The following is a 22,446-nucleotide window of genomic DNA, read 5'->3' as shown; positions in this document are numbered from 1 at the left end:
ATTATTATTATTATTATTATTATTATTATTATTATTATTATTATTATTATTATTATTATTTGTATTTCCCACCTCTCCCAAGGAGGGATTCCAACAGAGATAAAATACAAAACACAAAGAGAAAAACATAGTAAAACATATATCAACCCCTAACCCTCCCAACATTCCAATTAATTAAACTCAATAACAGTTAAAATTCCATCAATAAATTACCTAACGATAAACTAAGTGGAGTGGGCAGATTGAAGACAGATGGGCTGTACTTCTTTCTTCTTTCTTTCTTTAGGAGGTCAGTCTGGGAAGAGATCCATCTTGACAGCCTTTCTAAAGGTGTCTAGGGTGGTGATAAGACGGATCTCTTCTGGCAGGGCATCCCACAATTTCGGAGTGGCAGAGAAGAAAGTCCTCTGGGAAGCTGCAGCCAATCTGGTTTTTTTGCGGCTGCAGTAAATTCTTCCCAGAGGTCTGAGAGTGCGGGCAGGACTTTACTGGGAGAGCACTCCCGTAAGTAACCTGGACCCAAGCCCTGTAGGGCTTTCTGATACTCAGGTATGAAAGAAAAAGGGCATCATAGGGAGGCATTTGGGTGGATGGGAATTCCAGCTTCCTCCCCCTGTTTTATAAGAGAGTGATGCTGCGGTTTAACCTAAGTATGGTCCTACTTTTGATGTTCTCATCTTTATCTCACAGGCATCGCTAGAAGAGTGCAGGGGATATAGGACACACCAGGTGACCCTCTAAGGTGGGATGACACCACTGCTCCCCAAACATCTGCCTTTTGGCATACATGCTGTGGCATTCGCCCACATCCCTTTAAAACACTGGAGCTCAGTGGAAGAGAAGGCATGAGTGGGATGAAGCTCAGTGGGTGGGAAAAGGAAAGGCCTCAAGTTTAATTTTTAAAAAAAAAACTCATTTAAAAAGTTTATTTTTAAAAACAAAACCATTACCATTTTCATTTTAACCACACGAAACTATGGACATGTAAATACATTTAGGCTGTGTGCATGATATTGTCATTAAAGGTATAATTTTAATTTTGTTAGTTGTTTAGGCCACAACTATTGCCATGACAGTCAATGATATATGGGAATTACAATCTACAAGTAGCATTAGTACAAAAAACATTACTAAAGATTCTGTATGGTGTGGTTTGGGAGGAGGTTAATGGAAAGGTGACACCATGAATTACCACACCTGGTGATGCCAACCCTAGAGACGCCACTACCTCACCTGGTTTTAAGAAGTTCTCCCTCGCAGTTAGATCACTCTCCCTGCAGTGGAAAAGCATGGATGAGAACGTGACAAAACCAAAACCATAAATACCCCCAAACCAGATAGCTCTGCAAGCATGATATGATGGTGTCCTTCTTAACTGGCAGCAGTTTGCTCTTAGGATTGCCAGATTGAAAACTGGAGAAGGCATCTGTACCTTTAGTGGTTAGGTAGAAAAAGAAATCCCTTCCTCTTCTGTCCCCTCTGCTGAGTTGAGTGCAAACTACTTTTGTACTTTTAACTAAGTTTGCAGAAAGGGGGGAAAGAGAATGGAAGAGAGACTAACTGGGCCATTTTAAAAGCAGCTGAAAAATGATACAACAGAGGATTAATTGGGATTGTCTCTACTAAATCAGGACAGTTGGAAGGCATGATGCTTCTGTGTTGATGCTCTGAAAAATTAACTTTTAGAGAAACTAGAAAGGAATTTGGTCTCTTGAGAATGACAACTTCAGCAACTTTATGGTAAAAAAGGGATGCCTAAAATGGAATACGTCTCTCCTTAACAGGTGCAACCACCAGAAAAGATTGGGTGATTCCTGGCAAATAGAAAAACAAGTCTACGAAGAAAATGCCCAAACACCCTAAAGGCACCAGAATACTGTATCTGTAATTTTGTTTTTTGTTTTTTTTAAAAAACAGCAACATTAAAATGTACAGTATTTTAAAGCAACACTGTGGAGTTTTTGTCTCCAAAAGTGACCACTTCCTACATAGATAATCCTTCCAACCCTACCCACCTTAACTGACAGCAATAAAAACAACATCTCATCTTATCAAAATGTAGGCATATGACTCTAACATTCTGGGTTTTCTTCTTCTTTATGATTTTTAATACATTTGTCTGATGAAGAAACCAGGGGAGCTTCAGAAACTTGCATGAGGTATTTTGAGCATTTTTGGTTGGTGCACTAAAGGTATTGCTGCTTCATGGATTTTGGATGTTATTGTAAATTGCTGAGTTGTAACAGATGAAAGCTGGCTTTATTTTCCAGTGCCATCTAGTGGCCCTTGTTTATACACACACATACAAATACAAAGGACCTTTTCACACAACTTGCCTATCATAGCACTATAATTCCACTTTGTTAGGGCAACATCCTCTGGAATCCTGGGATTTGCAGTTTAGGGAGGGGGATTTAAAATTATCAACCATAGAGCTCTGCTGCCTCACTGAACTACAAATCCCAGTATTACATAGGATGTTATAATATCAGCTAAAGTGGAATCATAATGCTAGATTTATGTATTGTGAAAGGGCAATATGTGTGCTCTCTTTATGCGCACAGTGCGTCTGCATTTAAAGAAAAGACAAATTCAGTGCTTAGTTCCCTGTTTGGTCTCCCATCTCTCTCCTCCAAAGGTAAAAGTAGCTACAAAGAAAGGGAGGAATTTAGGGTAAGGAATTTGGTGCCCCTTGTATGGCATCTTTGCTAGAACAGAGCTTTAAAATGGAAGTGGAAAAGGAAGGAAATAATAAGGAAAGGGGAAAGCATGTGGAAGAAGGTACAGGGAAAATGAGAAGAAGAGGAAAGAAAATAAGAGGGGAAAGGAACGGAAATGAGAGAGTAAGAGGAAGTGTTGGATGGAATAAAAGAGGAGATGACATAGAAGAAAAAGTAAAAAGTATAAAGGAAAGGAGGAGAAAAGATAGGAGAACAAGATGGAGGTAAAGGATAAGGAAAGGGAGGGAAAATAGTAAAGAAGAATATGAGAAGATAGAGACGGCAGAGAAGGTTTGAGGGAATAATGTAAAAAGAAATGGAAAGAAAGGAAAAAATTAAGGAAAGCCAGAGGAAGTTACAGATTTCAGCAACTAATGGAAGGAATCAAGTAAATGGAGGATGAACAAATATAGTGTTTTGGATAGAAGAGTTGAGAGGGTGGAATTGGTGGGTGATAGGAGACAAAGTAAAAAAAGTTAAGAAGCAAGATATAATAATAAATAATGAGAAATTAAGTGTAATGTAATGTAATGCAATTCATTGTTATATAATGCACAATAACACTGTATGTAAAGATTGTAGATAAGAATTTGCTGAATAAAGATATCGTATATTCCTTAAAAACAAACCAAGTTACTTCTCTGGACTACAACTCCCAGAATCATGCTGTCACATGCTGGCTGAGGGATTTGGGGAGACAAAGCCCATAAAATTATTTTTTCCAACTTGAAGCAACTTTAGGATCATACACCCCACCACCCTGGAAGTACAACAAATACATACGTGGAGCTGTGGTACTCCCTGGAGGCAGAATAAACCTGCTCTAGATGCTTTTTCATGCCTTCGGTGGACCCTTTTTTATCCATGATAACCGGGAGCCAGTGCTGTCAAGGGAGGACAGAACAAAGTCAGGCAAATGCAGCAGATGTTTCTGGGGCATTTATTTATTTATTTATTTATTTATTTATTTCCCGCTCTTTTCCCAGAACTGGAACTCAGAGCAGCTTCACAATATTTTAAAAAAACACAATTAAAAACAAGCAAGCTGGTGAATTTATTATGTAAAAGGATGATAAGAATGAACAGGTCAGACAGGAAAGGAAGTTGATGGATAGACCAGAGAGAATCCATGTTTTAAGGTATAGGTGAGGAAGCTTTGGCCTTCCAGATATTTTGCACCACAAGTCCCATAATCCTTCCTATTGACCATGGTGGTTAGTTGGATCTTCTGGGAGCTGAGTTCAAAAATATACCGTGTGTCAAAGCACAGCATTCCTCATTCTCACCCTGAGTATAAGAGATTGGCAGAGATGTATTTATCTATGTATTAGATGTTAAAATCACACCATAACCAAAGTTCTCTGGGCAGTATAAACACTGAATATTTAAAATACAAGGCAACAGGAAAACCATAATCATAATCATAAAGAAGGTCAAATATAAATAAGATGAGGTTAGGATAGAGATGAATGGGAAAAGCAATAGAGTCAGGCAGGTGGATGGGTGATTTTTCAGGACTACACATTGAGGTACATGAAAATATAGATGGATGAGTGACAAGAATCTGGCATTTGGAAGTGGGTTAGGGTAAAATCTCACAAGACTGATGAATTATTGCATATATGAATAAGGATGGGTTTTTCTAGCGGGATAGAGGACAAGCAAAGTTGTCATCGCTCCCTTTTTCTTTCCTGGCAATATCCTTCAACAATGCTCACCTTTGTAGACATTGCCTGCAAACTATCACGCTTCCATATTGTGTGAAGCCCGGATTCCTTCGAGGCGATCTTTCCCTGGACCACATGCAACAAGTAGATGAGACGGATCCATTGGTCAAAGAGGGTCTTCTCATCACTGCCAGGAGCATAGAGCTGTAGGTAGTATTTTCGCCCTGTTACAAACTGTACTTTCAGTCTCCGCTCATCCACGTTCTGAACAAAAATCTCCACCAGATTTAGAGGGATCACCCTAAAGAGGAAGAGGAAAAGACCAGGCTAAGAATCTCAGGGATTTTCTGGAAAGGGATGGGTGCCAGAATGGCGGCGGGGGTGGGGCGGGGCAGAATTACCCCAGTCTCACCGAGTGATTTCTAGATCTCTAGACTTTGGGACTGTAGCTGTTGTTCCTTCTTTTTCCCGAGCAATGATCATCAGGTCTGGAAGAAGCATATTGGGGCTGCTGGCCAAAATACCCATGATGATTATATTGGGGTGATTGTGGATGCCAATATATTCACCTTTCCTGGTCACCTGCAAGGGGAAGAGAGCCAAAAGTGGGGTGTCTCTCAACAAAAATGGTGCCAGCAGGAGGGAGCCCTCAAATGCAGCAGATACATGCAACCTGCTGTGCAAGGCAAACCCATTAGAGTAAGCATTATGGCATAGTCCTATAGAATTTACGTAAATAAAACTGTTTTAATTTGAACAATGTTATTTTTATACAATGTTAAATATGCAAATGAGATGAATGTGCAAATGAAAATACACACACTAAATAAACAAAATACTTTTATTTATCTACTATGTCAAGTGCAGAGGGGGCAACATCCTCATGTAGATGTCAAAGGAGTTCCCAAGGGTAAAACACTTGAGTACCATTGGCATAGCCAAAAATAAAAGGGGAAAGGAGGTCACAAGCAGTCTCCTTTGCATATCCAAAGTTGGATGATTGTTGTTACATGCCTTCAAGTCATTTTTGTCTTACTGAGAACATGAGGTCAGCCTATTTTCCAGGTATGATTTGTGCAGAAGTGGGTTACCTTTGCCTTCCTCTGAGGTTGAGAGATTGTGGTATGCCCAACAGGTCATCCAGCAGTTTCCCATAGCTAAGTGGGGATTCAAACTCTGGTCTTCTGGAGTCCCACTTTAACACTCAACCCATTATACCATCCTTGCTCTTCACAATGCGCATGCATAGTTGCAAATAAAGGTGACTATACTTAAAACAGAAATACAATCCAATATAGTGGGGAAGACTGTGACCAGACAACCTGGATGTCCACCAGCTCAGACTCTGTGTTGGATGTTCAGTGTTGATGGACAAATTCAAGGCTTCTAATTTTCTTTCTTATGGTTTGTAATTTTAGAAATGGATTCGGCCATTACACACGAAAACTAGGACATGTGTGGCCGAGCAACATTAGAGTTATTGAGGAGGAACACCCAAGCTAGGAGAGGCTGGAGCAGTTTGCTTTTGCCTAAGCCTACTGGGAAAAACAAGATTCTACCTCCTCCCCTCCTCTATCCCTGATGAGTTAATCAAGTGCAAGCTACTTCTGAACTCAGTTTGCAGCAATTGAAATAAGCTGAGGACAAGGGAAGAAAATGGGAGAAAAGAGAAGCTGGAGTATTTTAAAAGCAGCTGAAAAAGTGGGAAGACATAAGGATTAATTGGGACCATCCCTGCTGAGTTGGAGGTGATGTGCTCAGTTGGTCACCTGCACAAAGTTTCCTTCAAAGATTGGTACATCTCCTAACAGGTTATACTCAGCCCTTTGCAGAACAGATCGCAGTTTTCCAGGCGATGGAGCCCAGCCACTGAAAGCTTCATCATTCATAAAATCAGGGTAATCCTGCAGGCCTTTCCTGAGTGGCTTTCCTGGGAGACAGAAAATAAGTAAAGATACACACTTTCCCCTGCCAAGACTTGTCTCTCTGGCCTGTTACAGACAGCCAAAATAAAGCTGCTTCGAGTCACAGTGGAGGTATTTGAATGATGCATGCGTCCTAAGAGTCCAGAAGCCACACCAAAGCCACGCTCCAGCCCTAAGGATGAGCGTGGCTTTGGTGTGGTCTTCTGGACTCTTAGGACGCATGCCATCATTGAAAACACCATACCTCCACTGTGACTCGAAGCAGCTTTATTTTGGCTGTCTGTAACAGGCCTCTGTCTTGAATAATCTATTATTTTATGATCCTTGGGGCAGAGGCCTGTCCTCTTGTACTTTACCTTGAGAAAGCTCGAGGTAATCATTGCTCTTTGTGTGCCCCTTTCTCCCCATTACCATCACATGTCTCTTTTAAAGCATCTCCCTGAACAATCATATAGGAATGAGACAGAGACACCAGAAGCAGAAGTTAAATAATCAGTTCCTCCAAAGAGATTTCTGCAATCCAGAATTAACAAGTGCCAATAGTAGTAACAAGTGCCAGACCTAACAAGTGTCAATAGCTTTGGGCAACTCAAGTGGATGTGGTGCTATCTTTCACATGCTTCAGTGAAAGGTAGCACCACAGCCACTTACCTTTCTCAGGCATATAAGACAATCTTGACATGTGGGGACTTTTCAGATTATCAAATACCCAAATGAAATTTTGCTTAATTCTCCAAATGTCTAGCCTGGTCTGGATGTACGCAACAGGATAAACTGTCCATGCACAGACAGTCCCACTCCAAACTCCAAGAGTACAGGATGAGTATGTTCACTGTGTCTGCGGCGGTATTCCCCTAAGTCAGAGGTATGGAACAAGGGGGCAAAATGAGGGCATCCCCTTATAAGAATTCTATTCCCAAACTGAAATTTCCCTTGGTCCTCAAATGTCTAGCATTACATAAAACGAGACACTGAAAAACATTCACACCTAGAACTAGCAGTTGCTGTTCTCACATTCCCTTGGTGCTTTTGCCTGCCTCTTTCAATTACATGCCTAAACTGTATTTCTAAAGGCTCAGCACACAGTTGTTTTAAGTTATTGCAATGCTAGAAATCTGAGGACTGAAGGAAAATTTCATGGGAGGACAGATTTCTTTTTGGAAATAGTAATGTCTTCTTTTTGTAGCAATGCCTCTATCCTCAGCAGAAGCAGAAGCAAAAACCCCATCCTAAATCTTCTTCCCCTTTAAATGTTGTGATGATTTCATTAAAACCAACCTCCTACCATGTTCTATGGTTTCAATGCACTAGCTTCCTCCCTACTTCTCAGCTCAAAGAACCAGAGCATCTTCTTCGCTCCTACCTGGAGGCCTCGTGACCATGGCTGTGTCTGAGCAGGACTCGGGGGCAGATTATAAGGCCTTGTTGATCTTCATGGCACAGGAGCAGGGTCCTTCTTCAGCACAGAAAATATTCGCCCATGGTTCTGGATGGGATTGGGCTGCCCCCATGCCCTTCATGGCTCTTGGACTCTGTGGACATGGAGGCCTCTCTTCTCTGCAAGCGGGCCCTTCCCCACCAGCGGAAGGGTAATACTCTTCCAGCAGAATGTTGATCTACAAACTCACATATTATGACATCAGCTGAGAAACCAAGGGCTGGGCTGCTGGGCAGCTGAATGAACCAGAGAAGGTTCAAAGCAAAGATGGGAAAAGGGACCCAAACTGGTGGAGGATTTTGCCTTATTCAAGACAGGGATGAAGTGCTCACATTTAAGACCGAACACTGGACAGCAGTAAAATCCTAAGGTTAAAGCATGCCACCCCAGAATTTAACAGATGAAAACTGCATCCCCACTGCAGAAATAATTTGACACTGATTTAACTGCCGTTCCAAGAGCGAGGGTGCTGGGGCATTGGTTTATATATCATCCTGAGGGCGCTTTACTACAAGCATAGTTCACACCCAACCTCCATGGGAAAGTGGCATGTGGATGCCATTAACTGGCACAGAACCTGGGCCCTGGTGATCAGGATATACCTGAAGTTCTCCCCAGCTAGATGTTTTTAAAAACACTGAATATTCAGTTCCCCCTCTCAGGCTGAGAATGTAGCAATAACAATAGCATTTTACATTTCTATACTGCTTATCAGTGAACTCAGCACTCTCTAAGCGGTTTACAATCTGTAAGCCAATTGCCCCAAACAAGCTGGATATTCATTTTACCAACCAACAAAAGAATGGAAGGCTGAGTCAACCATGGAGCCCTGGGATCAAGTTCACAACCTTATGGCTGCAGTACCAGCATTTAACCATTGTGCCAGGGCTCCTTTTCAATGTATAGCTCAAGATGACTGTTTTGCTGCAGCATTCTCATCTCCTCCCCCAACATTGTAGGGTTACCTGGCCACACAGTTGCCTACCATTTTACCAAACATTACATTACACAGTTCCATGAGCCAGCATAATGTAGTGGTTTGAGTGTAGCGCTGACTTTGGGAGCCTGGGATCCGAATCCATGAAAACCCATTGTGCCACACACTTACATCTTAGAGGAAGGCAATGACAAACCTCCTCTGAATAAATCTTGCCAAAACAACTGTAAGATTTATCACACGTTGCACACAATCTGAAGGCACATAACAACAACATCAACAAAGACTCTTCCATGACAGCACCCAAGAGACCCCGTGCCATCTAGATCCCAATTTTTGGCAACTGGTATCTTCCAGCTGCCATCATTCTAACTTTCTGAAGCAGATGGTGAAATGGGGTGGCCAAGCTCCCGTTCCATTAGCTTTTCCCCTGCTCCTACCTTGTTCAGATTGTTTGGGAGGGGGTAGGGATGAAGGGATGTGAGAAAGAATATGTGTTGCTGGCATAGTGCATGTTTGCATGAATGGGTGTATGTATGCATGCTTATGTCTTGACACAACACATCACCACCCTATTCACTCCTACTTGTTGTGTGCCTTCAAGTCATTTCCAACTTATGGAGACCCTAAAGTGAACCTATCATGGGGGGGGGGGGTTGACAAGATTTGTTTAGTGGTTTGCCATTGCCTTCCCGAGGCTGAGAGCATGGGGCTGGCCCAAGGTCACCAGTGGGTTTTATGACCAAGCTGGGAATCAATCTCTGTTCTCCAGAGCTGTAGTCCAACAATCAAACCACTATGTCATGCTGGCACACTTACTGTAGTAGTTAATCGCCATCAAGTTGGCTTCACCATATGGTGAGCCTATGAATGAGACTACACAACTTCCTGTGACTGACAGCCCTGTTAAGATCTTGCAAATTCAGGGCTGTGGGTTCCTTCACTGAGTCCATCCACCTGTAATAGTCTTCCTCTTGCCTTCCACTCTGCTGAGCATGATCATCTTTTCTAATGCTGTCTCATGATAGGTCCAAAGTATAAGAGTCTCAGTTAATTCATTTCCACCTATTAGTGAGGCCTTCACAAGGGGTTCAACATACTTCCCACCACAATTCCAAAAGAAGCCATCCTCCTTTTCTCTGGAACTGCCAAAGCTGCATTGCAAGATTCTGATTTGGCTCTTGCCTATTAGAACAACTCTAAAGGCGTTAGTGCCCTACTTTCTGACTTGTTTATTTGCTGCTTCGGAGAAAGTACATGTATCCACAGTATCCACATGTATCCAGTGCAAACAAGAGGATGGGCTAAATAAATAAATGTCAAGCTTTATTGAGAAACCATCTGACAGAAAAAGATCCTGAGATGTTGCCAGAGGCCCTAATTACCCTGCTGAAACAAGACAAACAACAAACAGCAACCCTGAGAAATTTAACAGCACAGTGTGTTGACCTTGGCGTCATTCCGGTGCTTCAGGCAGGATCAGGTTTACTCAAAAGCTTCAGGAAGCAACCAATCCCTGTTCAGTTTCTAGAGCAATGAAGAGACAAAAGGGCTCCCCTTGAGGTTAATCTGAGTAGTGCTACAGCTTATGTTGACAGGCACTGCCAAGTCCATGCCTGTTACTTCCAGATCCTCCAGGTCTTGTTCCCAGGTTCCAACCCACAGAATCAGAAACACATCGGGAAAAAACATGCTCAAAAGTAGAAGGCAAAAGGCCAGGTGAAGGTTGTCATTTCAATCAACTTAGGGCATGCCTCTTCTTCCAGAATTGTCCAGAAGCCCTAGTTCTTGGTCTCTTGCAATCCAAATCACTGGAACAGTCCATTTTGTCATTTCCAACTGGTACAATAGCTCTTTTAAAAGCCCTAGGCATTCTGAATTGTGGCTCTCACCCAACTATCCAGTAAGGGGTAAACTGCTACTAGTGTGCAATAAAGGGAGGAGTGAGGAAATGCAGCAGGATTGAAAATGGGAAGGGCAGTCCAAAGGAGAGTAGAGGTATTTATTACACAGCTGTATCCTGTTTAAAAGCAATGGAAAGTAGAGATTTTTTAAAAAGGGGGGAATTAAAAAAAATCACAAAAACCAACCAGCTGCAGATTCCAAGTTTACAAAACAATCCTGGTGTCCAAATGGCTTTTATCCACTTCACTGGTCTGTGCATGTTTTAAGTAATCATTCTTCAAACCCTGCAGATCCCATAACCAAGTTGAGGGGAAAGAGGGTAAGTGACAGTGAGGAAAAGATGTAGGGCAAACGTGCCATTCCTTCTGAGGGGGAACTCAAGCCACACCATCAGAAAGCAGTAGTTGTGTCCACCGTCACCACTGAGGCTACCTCAGGCCTGCACCTGCCAGACGATCAGGTGGCTTCGCTCAGCTCGACGGAGGCGTGGGTTCGGGAAAAGCAAGTCACCATAGCGCTCATCTGTGTCATCTCCTATGGGTTACACAGGAATATTGTGTACACATGAGGTCGGAGAAGACATTATCTTTGGCAGTAGGACATGAATAGGCAAAAGGCAGCACTGAGGCTTCATGAGGCCCCCAAGGCAATTTTTGTGGCCCTTGACTCCCCCAAATGAGCCCTTTTCTGCTTTGTCAAAGAGTCAATTGCATTTCTTTGGAAGCCTCCAGAAATTGCAATTCACCTTCTGAAAACACAGGTTTTTCAAAACCAGAAATGGATTTCGGGCCATTTAGGGCTTTTATTTTATGTCATTTCATTATTGGCACCTCATGTAGCCCTTCAGATGATTCCAGGGACAGAAAACTGGCCCATGAACACACTAAAATTGCCCACCCCTCTGCTAAGATAACCAAGTGGAATATCACAAACTCCCTCGCCACACAGACCTGCAAAACAGGGCCAAGGAAAGGGCAGCCTGTAGGCTGCATGCAGCTTTACAACCCCCTTTTGCAGCCCCTGAAGTCCCCAGATCACTCCCAATTTTATGTATTAAAGAGACCACATGGGGGCACCAAGGCCTTTTATGGCTGGTTAGCTCTGTTGTAAAGCAATGTCCTTACCTATCCGGAGATTTATATACCCCTCTCCGCCGCTTAGTACCAAGCTGCAGCATCTGCTCAGCTTCTCTTGGCTGTGCAATTCTTGAGCACTTTCAGAAGAGGAAGGATTCACACACCCTGCAGACAGCAGAAGACCAGTCACAGCTTAACTTTTATATATAACCAGTCACTCCCCCCCCCCAGCATAATGTATGTATTCCAAAATTCCGCAGTCACAGAATCTTGGCTTTCATTCAGTGATTAGATGCAAGTTTTCCAGTCTACCATAATAGACGTGTCCTCAAAGATGGTCTGGAAGCTACAACTCATTCACAACACTAAGATTTTAGCTGGGATTTTCTATCATCTGTTTTGAGAAATCTGGGTACTGGTTTGGTTCTGAGTTCAATTCAAGGGGTTGGATTTTATCTTCAAAGCCAAGTCCCTTCTCCTTTGGCAACCTGACAGACATTATTTTGACTGCAACTCACAAAATCCCTCACAAGGCTAGGACTGATGGCAGTTATAGTCCAACTGTGTCAAGCTTCTACATCTACCTGCCTGAACATTAAAATTATCCATCCAAATCCTTTTTAAAGTGCCACCACCATCACAGATCAAATGCCAACAAAGGGCTTTTCTACCTGTGGCATTCAAGCTGTGGAACTTCTTCCCCAAATAAATGTGGCTGATACAGACTCAGGGCCCGAACAGGCAGGCCAAAATAAAGCTGCTTCAGGTCATTTTGGAGGTATGTTGTTTAAATGCTGCATGCGTCCTAAGAGGCTGGAAGCCACGCCAAAGCCACGTTCCAGTCCTAATGACTAGAGTGCAGCTTTGGTGCAGTTTCTAGCCTCTTAAGATGTGTGTATTATTTAAACAGCATACCTCCAAAGTGACCGGAAGCAGCTTTATTTTGGCCTGTCTGTTCATGCCCTTGGTTATCTTTTGGGTCCTATTTAGGAAAGCCTAAAATGGAATGGGGGTGTCAAGCCAGGATATTTTTATTATCTCAAATATTTTAATTAGTGGCATTTTATGTACTGGAAGTATTTTATGTACTTTGCCATTGAAAAGCTAAATGTGAAATTCCTGTTTTTCTAGTCCTTACCTGTTTTACTGATTTTAAACAAATTTTATTATATGTATTTTAACCCTGCTTCCTGATATAATAAATTAGAACTGCTTCCTTCTAAGAGTTAGTCTGTTTTCAGCCTTTCTTCTTTGACATGATGAAACTCTGTATTTTCACCTAGGCCATATCCTAAGTCTCCTTAGACTAGGCTTTCTTCCTTAAACTTCCCCCACTTGTCTAGTCTTCCATCACTGAAAACTTCACTTCCCTCCTCTTAAACATCCGATTCCTGCATTGCAGACTATATCCCATGATTCCACTTAAAATGCTTGGTAACAAACTATGGAATCCTGGGGTTTGCTATTTATAATTCTCAATGAGAGAGCCTAAATGCCTGACCAAACTGCAAACCCCAAGATTTGAATGGATATTGCTATGACAGCTAAAGTGGTATCATAGTACTACAGTTGTGTGAAAGGGTCCTAATTCAGTCAACAGAAATCCTTCCACTTCTTCCACATCTGTCCTCCTCAAAGGAAACTACATCTGCAGAAGACTGCATTTGAAAAGGGATACTGAAGTACCATTCATATCAACAGATCACAAGAGGGAGCAGGATTGCTACCCAGAGTACTTTGCCCCTTCTCCTTGCTACTCTTGATGTCTGGAATTACCTCACAATTATTTCCCATAATATTAATTCCCCATTCAAATCCCTCTGAAGATCTCTACTAAAGCTTTGCTCACACCTCCTCCCCCAGTATTTCCATGACCCACTTTAACTCAACTTCGGTGCGGTACAGAGCGCCAAAGAGAGACACTGGGGAGACGCCTCTCCTTGCTCTGCAGCAGCACGCAGCAACCAAATTGTGCAACGCTGTTAAGGAGCAAGAAAGGAGCGCACGGAAGTGGCTCCTTTTTTGCAGTGTACTTGCACTGTGCCAAAGTGCCAGCGACGGTGTGATGACGTGCCAGTGGCACAGCCCCGTTTGGATGCTGCGCTACTCGCATGTCATCGCTGTGCACACCATCTCAATAGTGCCGCGCAGCTGCAGTACACCCATGACGTGCTAGGGTTGCAGGGCATGTGCACACCCCGCCCCCGAGCAACCCTAGCACGTCATGGGCACGCTGCAATGCGCCTGTCTGTACCGGGCCTTCTATAGAATTGGAATAATTTCCAGTACTGGCTCCACAGAATATCATTAAGTCTGCCTCTCCTCTCATCCCTCAACATTGACTGTTTTGGCTAAGGCTGACATAGTCTAATGTCTAACAATATCTGGTGAGTCACATGTTCTCCCCTGCTATACAGCTAAACCTAAGCACATGTATGTTGAACAACTGTGTATTGCTTCCTTCTTTACTCCATCTGCCTCCCTTCCCTTGTTTTCCTCCTATGGCAAATTTCAGTCTTTAAGTTTCTTGGAAAAGAGACCAGCTGTGTTACATTTTTAAAGCACTAAACAAACAGATTGCTTGTGTGTGTGTGTGTGTGTAATAAAGCCAACAATTTAGGATTCCTGGATCTAAGTTCCTCCCATATGTTTACAACTCCATTCTTCTTCCAATGAATCAAGGAGGAGAATCCAGATTTCCACGAAGGTTACCTGGGACTGAGACAAAGAAGCGGACAGCATCACGGTGCCCGTGGTAGCTGATCTGTGCTTGCTCCATGGCACAGTAAGGGATACTAGTAGTGGAGGAAGGCTCTGAGCTTCCAGCAAACTCTGGGAAAACAGAGAACCAAGAGGAAATTCTCACAATTAGCCAGCAGGGGGAAGCACTGTGTACTTCTGCACCCACAGTTACACAGATAGGCTCACCTGAGGTGAAGGGCAGAGAGATGATGGTGCCACCAGATGTGCCAACCCACAGCCGTTTCCCAAAAGCGCCAAGTGCTGAGATGTTCAAGGCTAAACTAAGGCTGCTTGGTCCTGGAAAGGAGAGGATGGTGGGAAGGGAAAATGGAGAGAAGGAAAGAAGACCAAGAACAAACTTTATGCTGGGTGGAAAATTCTGGGAATGGTCATCCAAAAGGATCCTAAACCCTTTTACTAAGCTCTAAACCAGAGATGATTGTCAACTACTATTTATGTCCAGGAAGTCCAGGCTTGGTTTTGTTGTTGCGTAACTTCAAGTCGTTTCCAACAGTGGTAATCCTAAGGTGAACCTATCATGGGGTTTTCTTGGCAAGTTTCTTCAGAGGGGGTTTATCATTGCCATCCTCTGCGACTGAGACAGTGTGACTTACTGACTCACAAAAACAGTCATAGGATTGATGAAGGAATATCTCATGTTTCTGTTGGTGGAAAGCCTTATACAAACCTCACTGCCCTTAGAGAAACGTTTAGCTAACCCACATACTATAGCGCATTACAAACGGCCATTTAGTACGTGCTCCGTGCGTACTAGGGTTAGAAAGGGGCGTGCTAGGGTTAGGAAGGGTCTTACCTTCCTCATGGCCCCTGATCCTAGTACATGTGGAGCGTGTACTAAATGGCGGCCCCCGTCCACACAGGGGCCGCACATTTTGACGTCTCGGATGCCACATCGCGTGGCGGAAGTGACGTCGCGAGTGCGTGACTTGTGCCTCGCGGTGCCACTTCCGGGTCCGAAGAAGAAGCGCCATTTCGGCACTTCTTTTTATCTGTGCCAGGAAGCCTCGCGGTTTGGCTGCTGGGGCTTCTCGGCGCAGCTAATGATGGCGGTGGCAGACCACCTGCTTTAGGGCGGTCTGTAACGCGCCTAAGTTTCAGCACATACTTGTCTGTGGTGGCACAAAACCCAGGATTTGTGGCATGAAAGTAGCGCAAAATGTTCACCTCAGTTTGGGAGAATTATGAGATAGGGAGCACTTTGTAGCTAATACACCTTCAAGTCCTGGGTATTCTTTCTGATATCCTGTATCTCTATTCTCCTTTATTCATAATTGCTTGTGGCCAACATCTTACCTTGCCCACTCCTTCCCATAGGTAAAGTGGCACATATTCTGCCCTGCTCACCCTCCTTTCTGCACCTCAAGCATGCACCCCATGGCCTCAGCAAAAGGTCCAAAGCTTCCAACTCCTGGTCACTCACCAAGCATACGGGTGATGAAGGAGCCCAGCTCCACTTCCTGTAATGGCTGCCCAGTCTCTGCGTGCAAGAGGCGCAGAGAGGAATCCAAACGAATTGAGACCCAGACGCCACTACTGGCTGCCACCATGTGCCGCACTTGGCTTTCTGGGTGTGAGGTCACCTCAAAGTACCGCTGGGAGAAAGGAAAACAGGAAGTTGCAAAGGACAGCTAGAGTCAAACCTTCCCCTCTCCTTCCCACATACAAACAAATGCACAACTTCATACAGCAGAGAATGAATGATCTTCCTGGATTTTTTGGACTGCAGCTCCAATCAGCCCTGCAACCAGCATAACCAAAAGTGAAGAATGATAGGAGCTGCAGTCTAAGAACACATGGGGAACCACACATCTTCCCTGATCCTCCAAATCTAGGGATTGAATTCTAATAATCTTCTGAGTTATCCCAACTAGAGCCAATTGTTGAACTCTTGTTTCTTGCTCAAGAGTCACAGTTGATCTCATAGCGCTCTCTCTAGAAATGATCCCAAGAGACCCACCCAGGAAATTCTGTTATGATTCTACTCATCCACAAGTAGCACTCCAGACTATATAGGAACACTAGAAGCTGTCTTCTACCAAGTCATATCATTGATCCACTCAGCTTAGGGTTATTCAATGATTGGCAGCACATTGTCAGGGTTTCAAGTAGGTCTTCCTCAGTCCCAGCTGGAGCTGGTGTGGGTTGAATCTTTTTCACCTGGGCTAGTAAGCTAATGCCTTTCTGAAGGTTTGAAACTTCTACCCCTCACAGTATATTACTGTGAGCTATATTACTGCCCCTTGAGATCCACACATTTTACTCTGAATGGCTAGCATTATTTCACCAATCCACACACCCCTGCCATCTTGTTCCAACATCCAGTATGCTGGCCAGATCCTAATAAAGGGGTGAGGAACACATGGCCCTGTAGATATTGTTGGACAACAACTCCCATGATCCCTCATCATTTGGCATTGTAGCTATGGCTGATGGGAGTTGCAGTCCAACAACAACTACAGGACCATATGTTCCCCATGCTGTCCTAACAGATCCCCAGTCATCTCAAATTAGTCATTTGTACCATTTCAGTTTGCCACACTGGATTTCAAAGTTTCCCAAAACTGCTCAAACTTTGGACACTCACCTGGATGCGAGCTGTACGAGGATCTAGCACATAGACCCGGTTTCCGTATCCACACCACAGCCGGTCCAGCACAGGAAGGACACAACGGATGGAGCGCCGTGGCCTTCCCAAGTCGACCAGGCGTGGGGTACGCAAATCCCAATTCCGGACTGAGGGAAGACAGGAAATTTAATAAGCTAGACTGACAGAGGCAGAGATGAGCCAAACGAGAGAAGGGAAGGAAGGATAGGAGCAGGGCTTACCCAGGTTCCTGTGAAAAATAGCCAGAGATCCGTCCCCTAATGCAGCTACTACACGGCCCTGGGTATGGCTGAAATAAAGACATCAGATGTAAGACAAGGGAAATGTCAAAGAGCACCAGACTGGCAAAGAGTACAACTCCCACAAAGGGTACATATCAGGCTCCCCAGCCTTTTAAGAGAATGTTGAAAGGTTGCATACTCACACAATACAATGGACAGCATCCTTCAGCTGCACTCGTCCCCGGCAGCGTCGGCAGTCAGCCTTTGCAGAGTGAATATAGATACTGGGAGAGAAGAAAAGTGAGAGTAGGGAACTTCCGACAAGAGCAAATACCCGAGCCCTTGTGCCCAGCCCTATCACAGCTTCAACCCGCCTGCCTCTACTGCTCCTTTTTTTGGCAACTGGAATTTTTGGCTGACACTGGGCAGACTCAGTAAAAACACACATGGTGGTCTATCATGGGATTCCCACTATGACTGGGATGAGCAAAAGATTTGTTCAGTGAGCATGGCTTCATTTTAACATCCCCAGGGAAGGCCTTTTCTTCTTCCTACCACTATTACAGGCATATTTGGCAATGACACGGGAAAAGGCCTTCTTAGTGGCTGCTCCCAGGCTGTGGCATTGCCTCTCAGAGGAGGTTTATTTGGTCCTCATTCTGTTCTTTTTCTATTGGCAAGCACAGACCTTTTTCTTTTGTTGTTGACTAATAAACTGGTTGTCAGAGAAAGGTTTGTTAAAATGGGGGACTGCTGTACTTTTATTCAAAGCATTATTTTTTAAATGTTTTATTTTAGCACTTTTTAATGGGATAGTTTATTTTATTGTTATTTGACTCTTTTTTATTATAATGATTTTTAAAGCTATACTTTGTTTGACTCAGTGTTGGAAACCATCTTAAATTTGTTCTTCCTGAACCAAAACACTATCTGGAACACAGTTTGCCTGCAAAATCCATACATCTCTAAAGCATGTGATGTAATTCACAATCTGCACTTCCTCAAATGCATACACAAACCACCACCATACCACACAAAATAGCAATGTGTAGTGTGTGTGTGTGTATACAAAAATTACCTGGGAAATTGCTTGTAAAATTTAAACATCTGAAGTGGCATGCCCCAAAATGAGCAGTTTAAAAAAACATACTATGGCCCTATACAGACAGGCCAAAATAAAGCTGCTTCGAGTCACTTTGGAAGTATTCTGTTTAAATAATTCATGCATATTAAGAGCCCAAAAGCCGCACCAAAGCTATGATCCAGTCCTAAGGACTGGTGCACAGCTTTGGTGCAGCTTCTGGACACTTGGGACCCATGCATCATGTAAACAGCATACCTCCAAAGTGACCTGAAGCAGCTTTATTTTGGCCTGTCTGTATAGGGCCAAAGAGAGATAGTGGTTTGAATGTTGGATTAAGAGTGCTGGAGACTACAGGATTCAAATCCCCACTCAGCCATGGAAACCTGTTGTGAGACCTTGGGCAAATCACTCTCTCCCAGCCCTAAAGGAAGACAATGTCAAACCTCCTCAGAATAACTCTTGCCAAGAAAATTTTAAAATAGTGTCACCATGAGATAAACTTGAAGACACATAACAGCAACATATAAAGAAGGTGGGCTTGAAAAATGTACTGTAAATGGAAACATGAAGGAATTACATTTGCAGGAATTATCACCTGGATATCGTCTGCACCCATCACCCACCGTCCACCGCCCAAAAGATAACCACAATCTGATGCAAATGGGCTTAGATATGGTCAAGTGAGAATCTGAGCAAAACTAAATTTGACAAAATCACCCATCAATAAATACAGTAGAGCTGGGACAATGGCTGGCCACAGCGACAACTGAGAAAGATAGCTTGCCACGCACACTCATATGGTACTTTTTGGTGGTGTTCAGAATAGGAAAAGGCTGAGTCTGCATAGAGACTTTAAGAAAATTCCATGGACGGTGGAGAATCCTGCACCAAAAACCTTTCCCCACTCTTGTTTCTTCCCCACCCTACACTGCGGGTCACAATTACCATCCCTCCTGGGTTCCAAACCAGATGGTGGGTTCTGTGCCAACTGCCTCCATCTCCCGTGTTTCATCCTCGCTGTCAGATCCAGGCGCCAGGGGATCTTCAAGAATCTCTGGCTCTACCTCTGGGCTCTCACTGTCAGGGATGTTAAGGCCTGGAAAGGGCAGCCACAGAGAAGAGGAAACAATTTTGTCAGGGAGCACAACAGCAAATGGAGAGACTGCCTTGAAATCTTACAAACTTTCTCTAGCGGTACTGACCACTCCAGCTCTCCTAGTGTACAAAACTAAATAATCTTTAAAGTAGTTAGAATACCAAGCTGGTTCCCTACAGAGTAACACACAGAGCTCTGTTCCCAAACAGCTTACAACCTAAAGCAGACAGTAAGGAAAACTGGCAAAAGTTATCTCAAATACCTGAAGCTGGGTTACAGTTGGGAACAAGAATTCAGAGGGTGAATTATCATCACCATCATCACCACCACCACTCGACTTCCTCCCCCCCCCCCAAGACTGGGGCTTAAAATAGTTTACAAATTAAAAAGATTACAAACAAAAAGGCAAAATTAAAATAGAATTAAATTATAACCATACTGAAATGATATAAAACATAACACTTTGCAAAGATTTAAAAAATGGTTACAACAGTACAATTTAAAACAATACAGCACTCTTACACCCCTTACCCAAAAGCCCTCAGTTCTAAAAGCCTGAGTGAATTTAAAAAAAAAAGTCTTCGCTTGCCAAGAGAAGGAAAGCAAGGAGAAGGCTACCCTAGTTTCCCTAGGGAGGGAATTCTAGAGGCTGCCATCTTCCCACGAACCATACCAGTGAATGTGGTGGAACTGAAAGAAAGCCTATCCTGTGGATCTCCAGAGCCAGGCAGACTTTTAAAAAAAGATGTGCTCTGTCTGGCAGCCAATGGAGCTACTGGAAAAGGGGAATTGTGTGATTCCTGTAACCACTTAGCACTCAGGTTGCAGCTCTCTATACCAAATTAATTTGGTATAGGAATCTCTGCAGCTGGGAGGAAACCATACATTCTATAACCTTGCCTAAAAACAGATTGTTGGACATTGGCTGATAGTTACAGGAGGGTGTTTTCAACAGAGGATCAGGAGGCTTTTTTGCCTTACAGGGTGAGGGGGAACTTAAAAAGATAATGATAATGGTGAGTTTTGAGGTAGGTATGGGAGGCAGGACCTTGCAGATATGAGGCAGCAAGGGAGATGGGACAAAGTTTAATTTATATTCCACTTAATCTTGAGGAATCCAAGCAGATTACAGCAGTAAAAGAAGATACAATTAAAAGGAAAAAGAAAAAAACAGCTCGTCACCTGTGTCTAAGAACTTTCCTGAAGGCTAGCACTATCTTTTTATAAATCAGGGACAGGCAATTTCCCTGGGTGCTATTTTCACCCTCCTCCAGAACTTGGCAAGCTACACCCCTCCCACCACCACTACCCCATTCCAGAGGGAGGGAAGCCTATCCCAAAATGGCAAACAGTGCTTCCAGCAACCTGCTGTTTAAATGTTATTCTCCTCACACTCATGACACTGGCTTGTTTGAAGTAAGCAAAGGTCTATTTGAAATTCAGGAAGTCACTGGATGGTCACTTCTGGTTTCTAAAATAAGGTATTTGGGGCCTGAAACAAGTAGGGAGGAGGAACAGACTTCAAGTGTCAAACAATTCCTCCCGATACTTCTGGGTTCATATTTACCTTGGGGAGGGGGAGCAGATAGATAGATAGATAGATACAGTGGTACCTCGGGATACGAAATACCCAGGTTACGAAATTTCCGGGATACGAAAAAATCCCATAGGAAATAATTGTTCCGGGTTACGAATGTTTTTTCGGGTTACGAAAAATTTTTTGGTGCTTTTCGGCGCTATTTCACACGGAATCGCGGCTTTTCCCCATTAGCGCCTATGGCATTTCGGCTTACGAAGGCTTTTCGGGTTACGAAAGCGGCCGCGGAACGAATTAATTTCGTAACCCGAGGAAGCACTGTATTTGGAAAACTAGCAGAAACTTTCAGGCCACACTTTTCTCTTCCTTGTCACAGATCTCTGTAAGATAATGTGGGAGCCTTGTTGAGCTGACAAATAAGGTTGCTGTTGTGTGCCTTCAAGTCGTTCCTGACTCATGGCAACTGTATCATGGAGGCAGAAACACTTAATATAAGCATGGGTGGATAGGAACAGAGAACCAGCTTTATTCCTAAGTTACAGTTTTTCCTTCCCAGTAACAAATTCTGCACAAATAAGTCCAGCATAAAATATATGTGTCATTTCCTCAGAGATATCTATTATCGTTATCATTATTACTAAACTTTGTACTCTCCTTCAGTTGTCAATTCTGTGCCCATGCCACATTTATCAGCTCCATTTGTGTGTACTTTGTTCCTGGTGTGCAGTCATAATCCAGGAACAGAATGGGAACCGTTTACATACAGGAAAATTTCTATAGGCTCAACCTCTGGCATCTCCACTTGAAGGATTCCATGTGGCAAGGCTGAGAAAGACCTTTGCCTGGGAACTTAGGCAGCAGCTGACAATCAGAGCAGTCACTGCCGAACAATTAGGCCAGTGATTTGACTTGGTGCAAGACAGTGCCATCTCTCCTTCAGGAATACTTCTAAAATTATACAAGCACTTAGGAGCAGGGATGCACTATATGAAATACTGAGTACTCAGAACATTTTGTAAGCATTATTTCAGTAAACCAAAGACACTGTAAGATGGGGCAGTATTTGCCACATGCCAATTATCTGAACATTTACAGCAGGGATGGGGAACTGTTAATTGTCCTTCAAATGTATATGACTACAACCCCCGTCATTCTCAGCCATGCTGGATGGGAAACAATAACAGTTACATTCCAATATTCCTGGATTGCACCAGGCTGAGAAAAGCCGTTCTGCTAAGTTCAGGGCCAAGGTAATATTTGAGCCAGAATTCTCTTTTTGATCTCTGAAAATATAAATGAGCTGACATTTGTTTAAAAACAACAATAGTAACTACTACCTCTACTTCATCATGCAGGTACCAAAATCATACACAATGGCAGGAGTAGCTCTTTGTATAACATAACTGAAACATGACTTGCTGTTGGAAAAAAAATTAAGTATATTCCTCCCCTCTTCCCTGCCCCCTCTCTCT

The 22,446-nt window shown here is 43.4% G+C and overlaps 2 protein-coding genes across 5 annotated transcripts in view; both read right to left on the bottom strand.

Moving 5' to 3' along the window:
• The window catches only part of FAM71E2 (family with sequence similarity 71 member E2), a 19,529-nt gene extending 11,149 nt beyond the window's left edge, over nt 1-8,380 (bottom strand). For all 3 annotated transcript variants that reach the window (XR_006104810.1, XM_042477072.1, XM_042477073.1), the window contains exons 1-6: nt 7,676-8,380; nt 6,157-6,317; nt 4,800-4,969; nt 4,439-4,688; nt 3,504-3,604; nt 1,234-1,274 (exon numbers count right to left, since the gene is read on the bottom strand). Coding sequence is in view for 2 of the 3 variants with exons in the window: in XM_042477072.1 (XP_042333006.1) it covers nt 1,234-1,274; nt 3,504-3,604; nt 4,439-4,688; nt 4,800-4,969; nt 6,157-6,317; nt 7,676-7,694 (742 nt within the window). In the remaining variant the exon portion in view is untranslated. The remainder of the gene's footprint in view (nt 1-1,233; nt 1,275-3,503; nt 3,605-4,438; nt 4,689-4,799; nt 4,970-6,156; nt 6,318-7,675) is intronic.
• Nucleotides 8,381-9,996: 1,616 nt separating this feature from the next.
• The window catches only part of LOC121934300 (C-Jun-amino-terminal kinase-interacting protein 3-like), a 36,567-nt gene continuing 24,117 nt past the window's right edge, over nt 9,997-22,446 (bottom strand). For both annotated transcript variants that reach the window (XM_042474668.1, XM_042474669.1), the window contains 9 exons: nt 19,287-19,437; nt 17,461-17,541; nt 17,258-17,325; nt 17,016-17,164; nt 15,852-16,023; nt 14,597-14,707; nt 14,381-14,500; nt 11,717-11,833; nt 9,997-11,126 (listed from right to left, as the gene is read on the bottom strand). In XM_042474668.1, the coding sequence (XP_042330602.1) occupies nt 11,026-11,126; nt 11,717-11,833; nt 14,381-14,500; nt 14,597-14,707; nt 15,852-16,023; nt 17,016-17,164; nt 17,258-17,325; nt 17,461-17,541; nt 19,287-19,437 (1,070 nt within the window). In that variant the 3' untranslated portion in view covers nt 9,997-11,025. The remainder of the gene's footprint in view (nt 11,127-11,716; nt 11,834-14,380; nt 14,501-14,596; nt 14,708-15,851; nt 16,024-17,015; nt 17,165-17,257; nt 17,326-17,460; nt 17,542-19,286; nt 19,438-22,446) is intronic.

The sequence above is a fragment of the Sceloporus undulatus genome, chromosome 6 (assembly GCF_019175285.1).
Source record: "Sceloporus undulatus isolate JIND9_A2432 ecotype Alabama chromosome 6, SceUnd_v1.1, whole genome shotgun sequence".
NCBI lineage: Eukaryota > Metazoa > Chordata > Lepidosauria > Squamata > Phrynosomatidae > Sceloporus > Sceloporus undulatus.
This window is presented reverse-complemented; position numbering and strand designations above follow the sequence as displayed.